This window comes from Dendropsophus ebraccatus, chromosome 1, assembly GCF_027789765.1.
Source record: "Dendropsophus ebraccatus isolate aDenEbr1 chromosome 1, aDenEbr1.pat, whole genome shotgun sequence".
Taxonomy (NCBI): Eukaryota; Metazoa; Chordata; class Amphibia; order Anura; family Hylidae; genus Dendropsophus; species Dendropsophus ebraccatus.
In genome coordinates this window covers 138,891,341-138,897,340 of record NC_091454.1, presented here as the reverse complement: position 1 = coordinate 138,897,340, position 6,000 = coordinate 138,891,341, and the positions used below count along the sequence as shown (strand labels likewise).

General features: G+C 52.2%; 1 protein-coding gene across 3 annotated transcripts in view; it reads left to right on the top strand.

Moving 5' to 3' along the window:
* The first annotated feature begins 439 nt into the window (after window positions 1–439).
* The window catches only part of SBF1 (SET binding factor 1), an 89,985-nt gene continuing 84,424 nt past the window's right edge, over window positions 440–6,000 (top strand). For all 3 annotated transcript variants that reach the window (XM_069979677.1, XM_069979669.1, XM_069979686.1), the window contains exon 1: window positions 440–595. In XM_069979677.1, coding sequence (XP_069835778.1) covers window positions 541–595 — 55 coding nt within the window. In that variant the 5' untranslated portion in view covers window positions 440–540. The remainder of the gene's footprint in view (window positions 596–6,000) is intronic.

Sequence of the window (6,000 nt, the reverse complement as noted above, 5' to 3'; positions counted from 1 at the left end):
GTGAATGGACCCTGGATGTGCAGAAAGCCGCAGTGAGAGCCTCCTAGGGAATGTGGTGACTACATGGAATGCAGCAGCAGGAACCATACATCACACTCGGCCTTTCTGGCTTCCGTCTGAACTCTCTGCAGTTGAGTGGCCCGTGACATTTGACAGAACATGTAGCAGGTCCCACGTCACGCCCCGGCACCTCCCAATAACACTCTCCGCTCTGTCACCAAAGCTTCTGCCCTCCACATGACAGCGCCCACAGGCGGCTGACGCCCCTCATTAGCCTATCACCGTCGTCACCACGCCTAAATCCCTGGAGACACGCCCACTTCCGCGGGGCTCGCTGCCAATAAGCAGAGTTCTCACTGCAGACGACACGTGGTGTGCCCGCCTCTTGACCTCTGCCCTGCCACGCCCCATGACGTGTCCCCGTAGACCCCACCCGTTCGTACAGGATTCGTGCATGCGCAGTATCGGGCCGGGCTGGCAGGAAAGATGGCGGCGGCGGGAGGAGTCCGGGGTTGAGAGAGAGGCCCGGGGAACGGGGACATGGCGAGATTGGCAGATTATTTCCTGCTGGTGGGATATGACCTTAACAAGCGAGGTGAGAGTGGGTGGGGCTGGCAGAGGGGGCTCATATATGTCCGGGGTTTCTGGAGGCACCCTGGGGGTGAGTGAGGTACCCTGCTGATGGGGGAGGAGGCGGCTGAGGGGACCCGGAAAGCGAAAGTGGTTGAGATGCTGTGAGGGGAGAATGGAGAGGAATCCGGCTGTGAGCGGTGTGATGTGTGGACGTGCTGCCAGGGCATTGCTATGTGCCATATATGCCCCCACTGCTCTCTGGTGCCAGGCTGAGGGGCAGGGCTGTAGTGGCTGCCAGGCTCCCCACTGAGGGGCACGGCTGTAGTGGCTGCCAGGCTCCCCACTGAGGGGCACGGCTGTGGTGGCTGCCAGGCTCCCCACTGAGGGGCACGGCTGTAGTGGCTGCCAGGCTCCCCACTGAGGGGCAGGGCTGTAGTGGCTGCCAGGCTCCCCACTGAGGGGCACGGCTGTAGTGGCTGCCAGGCTCCCCACTGAGGGGCACGGCTGTGGTGGCTGCCAGGCTCCCCACTGAGGGGCACGGCTGTGGTGGCTGCCAGGCTCCCCACTGAGGGGCACGGCTGTGGTGGCTGCCAGGCTCCCCACTGAGGGGCACGGCTGTAGTGGCTGCCAGGCTCCCCACTGAGGGGCAGGGCTGTAGTGGCTGCCAGGCTCCCCACTGAGGGGCACGGCTGTAGTGGCTGCCAGGCTCCCCACTGAGGGGCACGGCTGTGGTGGCTGCCAGGCTCCCCACTGAGGGGCACGGCTGTGGTGGCTGCCAGGCTCCCCACTGAGGGGCAGGGCTGTAGTGGCTGCCAGGCTCCCCACTGAGGGGCAGGGCTGTAGTGGCTGCCAGGCTCCCCACTGAGGGGCACGGCTGTAGTGGCTGCCAGGCTCCCCACTGAGGGGCACGGCTGTAGTGGCTGCCAGGCTCCCCACTGAGGGGCACGGCTGTAGTGGCTGCCAGGCTCCCCACTGAGGGGCACGGTTGTAGTGGCTGCCAGGCTCCCCACTGAGGGGCACGGCTGTAGTGGCTGCCAGGCTCCCCACTGAGGGGCACGGTTGTAGTGGCTGCCAGGCTCCCCACTGAGGGGCAGGGCTGTAGTGGCTGCCAGGCTCCCCACTGAGGGGCAGGGCTGTAGTGGCTGCCAGGCTCCCCACTGAGGGGCACGGCTGTAGTGGCTGCCAGGCTCCCCACTGAGGGGCACGGCTGTAGTGGCTGCCAGGCTCCCCACTGAGGGGCACGGCTGTGGTGGCTGCCAGGCTCCCCACTGAGGGGCACGGCTGTGGTGGCTGCCAGGCTCCCCACTGAGGGGCAGGGCTGTAGTGGCTGCCAGGCTCCCCACTGAGGGGCAGGGCTGTAGTGGCTGCCAGGCTCCCCACTGAGGGGCACGGCTGTAGTGGCTGCCAGGCTCCCCACTGAGGGGCACGGCTGTAGTGGCTGCCAGGCTCCCCACTGAGGGGCACGGTTGTAGTGGCTGCCAGGCTCCCCACTGAGGGGCACGGCTGTAGTGGCTGCCAGGCTCCCCACTGAGGGGCACGGCTGTAGTGGCTGCCAGGCTCCCCGCTGAGGGGCACGGCTGTAGTGGCTGCCAGGCTCCCCACTGAGGGGCACGGCTGTAGTGGCTGCCAGGCTCCCCACTGAGGGGCACAGTTGTAGTGGCTGCCAGGCTCCCCACTGAGGGGCAGGGCTGTAGTGGCTGCCAGGCTCCCCACTGAGGGGCACGGCTGCAGTGGCTGCCAGGCTCCCCACTGAGGGGCACGGTTGTAGTAGCTGCCAGGCTCCCCACTGAGGGGCACGGTTGTAGTAGCTGCCTGCTGTGGATCAGGCTGTATTGGCAGCCAGCAACAATCTCTTGTTTACCTTCCCCTCCCAGCTCTCCTCTCCCCTGGATCCTGACACTCCCAGCCCTGTGCTTCCCAATGAATAAAGGATAGATTATATAACAGGAAGTGTCTACCTCTGTGGCCAGTCTCAGCTGGGCTAAAGTCTGTGGAGTTCAGGGTAGACCATGGCATTGTCTGATCATCCTCTTCTCAGTCCTGTTGACCTTGTTTACATGACTGCTATGATGTGCCGGTATACTCACATCCCTGCTGCGGGCAATCACTGCCCCCTCATACTGTGTACAGCTGATGCCAGTAACTGGCTGCAGTGGTGATATAGGGGCACATCATTACGGCACCCATGGAAATGAAGTTGGCGAGGAGGAAAAGAATGGCAGGGGATTAAACTGCTGTATGAAATTCTGTTATCATATATACTGCCAATGGCTGTGTATTCAAGTAAGACCCCAGATAGGAAGTCTTTTAATCCACTATTAAATTTTATTTATCTGGTCCAATTCTGGCTCCCGGTAAGGGTATGTTCATACTGAGTAAAGCCTCTATTACACGGGGCGACTGGAGGAGCAAACGAGCGCTTGTTTGCTCTTTGTTCCCTCTTCATTCCCCACTATCACGTGCTGCAGCAGCGAGAGGGTAAGTGCAGGGGAAGCTGCGGGTCTGCCCGGGTGATCGCTAGATCGTCCGGGCAGCTCATAGAGGATAGTGGTGGTCTGCTGCTGCCACTCCTATTATACGTGGTAGCAAGCCGCTGCTATCACAGTCATTTGTCTTTCAACATGTTTAAAGACAAACAGCAAGGATCAGCCGACATCGCTTATGTCAGATGACCGTTGCCTTCTATTACACGGAACGATTATCGGCCGAATACGGCCGATGATTGTTCCGTGTAATAGGGCCTTAATTGTAGTGGAATTGTGCCTCAGTGTGCCATAGCCTGTCTATGAGAGGGCTCGCGCACCTCAGCTTAAACTGCTCTCTGCTCAAAGAATTGACACGTCAATTCATTGCATGGAGAGTGGAGACGCGTGAGGTCCAGCAAGGTTCAGTCTCCAGAAGAGAAATTTTCTGACTTGTGCTGGTTGAAAAAGAAAACAGACTAAGGCTAGGTTCACACTGCGTTTTCAGCATCCGTTTAACGCATCCGTTTTTTGAAAAAAACACATGAAAAACGGATTGCAAAAAACGGATTCATTTGTGTGCATCCGTTTTTCCATTGACTTCCATTATAAAAAGAAACGGATCCGTTTTTTTTGGCGGACCAAAATGGACCAAAAAACGTTGCTGACCCTATTTTTCTGGACGTTAAAAAAAACGGATCCGTTAAACGGATGCTGAAAACGCAGTGTGAACCTAGCCTAAACACAGGAATTCCGGCCAGTACAGAGAGTCACTGCTCAATATGTCCATCAATCACATGACTGCATTCTCTCTGTGAGCGCTCAGATGGCCTGGGGGAAGAAAAAAAAAGTCAGAAAACAGGAAGTGATGTATTTTCCATGATAACTAAAAATAATAATGTAAATTGCAAACTTGCTTTATATTACATCTACTGCTGATTTAGATTTTTTTTAAAGTTATAACGACAGTGACACTTTATGATGTCCATACACTTTCAATAACTGATGGCCAAACATTTGGTTGGCAGTTATCTCTCCCCACTGCCCCCTGTCCTTCCCATACACAGGAACGTTTAGCATAACCGAGCATTCCTGTGTTCTCTATCGGAGCGGTAACCCACAGTGAGAAAGCTCTCGCTGCTGCTTATCTCTTCTGAAACAAAGTGGTTAGTTGTGCTTTTTCATCACGCCTGACCCCTCTCTCCACCATCACCATCTGTGGACCATCGGGAGAGCCCCATACATCTTAGACTAAGGGCTGACTAAAGTCTAGAGGTGTATGGGGACCTTTAGTGTTGTAGGAGCAAATATTCTTACTTCAACAGTTTGTAATGATAATATACTATGAAGGGAAACCTGCTGCCCGGTGCTTGTACAGTTGCACTAAACCACAGATAGGTGTTATATGATACAACACTGCGGCGTCTTTTCTGTCGTGTGTAACCAGGGAAATGAATTTAATCGCCAATCAGCTGTTTGGTTTCTGGAAGCTGTTGACCCTGTGTATTGGTGGCACCAGGGTAATGCAGCCTCAGCTTCTATTTACTTCAATAGGAGCTGAAGCTGTAGAACCCTGATGCCACTGCTATTCAGGGAATAGAAAAGAGTCAAAAGTTTTTTCACGGTAGTGCAGACACCAAATAGCTGGTCAGCAGGGGTTCCGTATGTTCATAGGGTAGGTTATCAATAGTTTTTACCCTGGACAGTTCCTTCAACATCTTTTAAACATTGTGATTCCTCTTCTTTCAAAACCGAGTGGCGATATGTGCATGCTTGACACCACTTCATTCATTCTCTTTAGATAGCTGAACGCTGATCTTTGCTATCTCTGGTGCCTCCCATAAAAAATTAATGGAGCAGCAATGTTAAAATACTGAAAGATAGTTTATGTGAATTGCACTGTTGTGAATAGCGATAATTGATCTGAATTAAACTGTAAAGAATAGGGTAAGAAAGCTACATTTTTTAACACAAATTAAAGATTTTTTTTTTTTTTAGTGATTGACCATTATATATGGTAACTCGGGGGTCCTGAGTGTGCATGTTATAAAGGACATCTCATGAACAGTTTCTATTCCAGGTGGACTTTCTCCTTATTAGGGCTAAGGATAGGATATGTTATAACTCCTTCCTTGCTAACCAGTGTCTGGAATCGTACATTGTATTTGTTTGATAAAAATGAATAAATTGAGGTTGTTTGCGTGGTAGAGAAGCAGATGGTATTCTGAACAAAATGTGGTAAGGGTTTGGCGAGGTGATGAATCTGGGCACGTTATTGGATTTAATGTGTAATAATGTAGTTTTTTAGCTATCGGAAACAGTTTGTCTTGCTGGTGATATCATCATTTTTTTTAATATATTTTTTTTCACGTTCTCCTGCCTTTACATGCATCATAGTGGCTTGCTGTTTCGTATTTTACTGGATTAGTGTGTAGCTTGAATATCTTTAAACCATAGTCGATAAGCAGATGTCTGGAAGGTGTTCCAAAGAGTTTCAGGATGAAAATAAAGCAGCTATGTAAATCATTGTGTTGCTTTCTGTGGCAATGGCTTAGCTCTATGATACGCCATCCGATGGAACAAAGCTTGATTTCTTTGCTGCTTTGCTGTTTCTTCTTAGTCCCTGTGAGATGATATAGATGTCCATTATGGCTATAGATTCTAGAGATGAGCGCAACTCGGAGATGGCTGTATCCATGTTTTCCCAAACTCCCTAGAGCTCCATCTAACTTCTTCAGCCACCGGTATTTAAATGCCGAACAATCGGACTTGAGCATGCTTGAGTTGCTCTCATTTCGTTTTTTTTATGTTTGTTGTATTAGAACCCTGTAAACTTGCTGAGTTACAATATGTCTGTGCATAACACCCTAGGACAAGTTCACTTGGCAAATGAAGAAGCTGAAAGTTTGGATATCAGTGGCAAAATTTTCTGCCAAGTCTGTGCTGAAACGCCCTAAAAATTGTC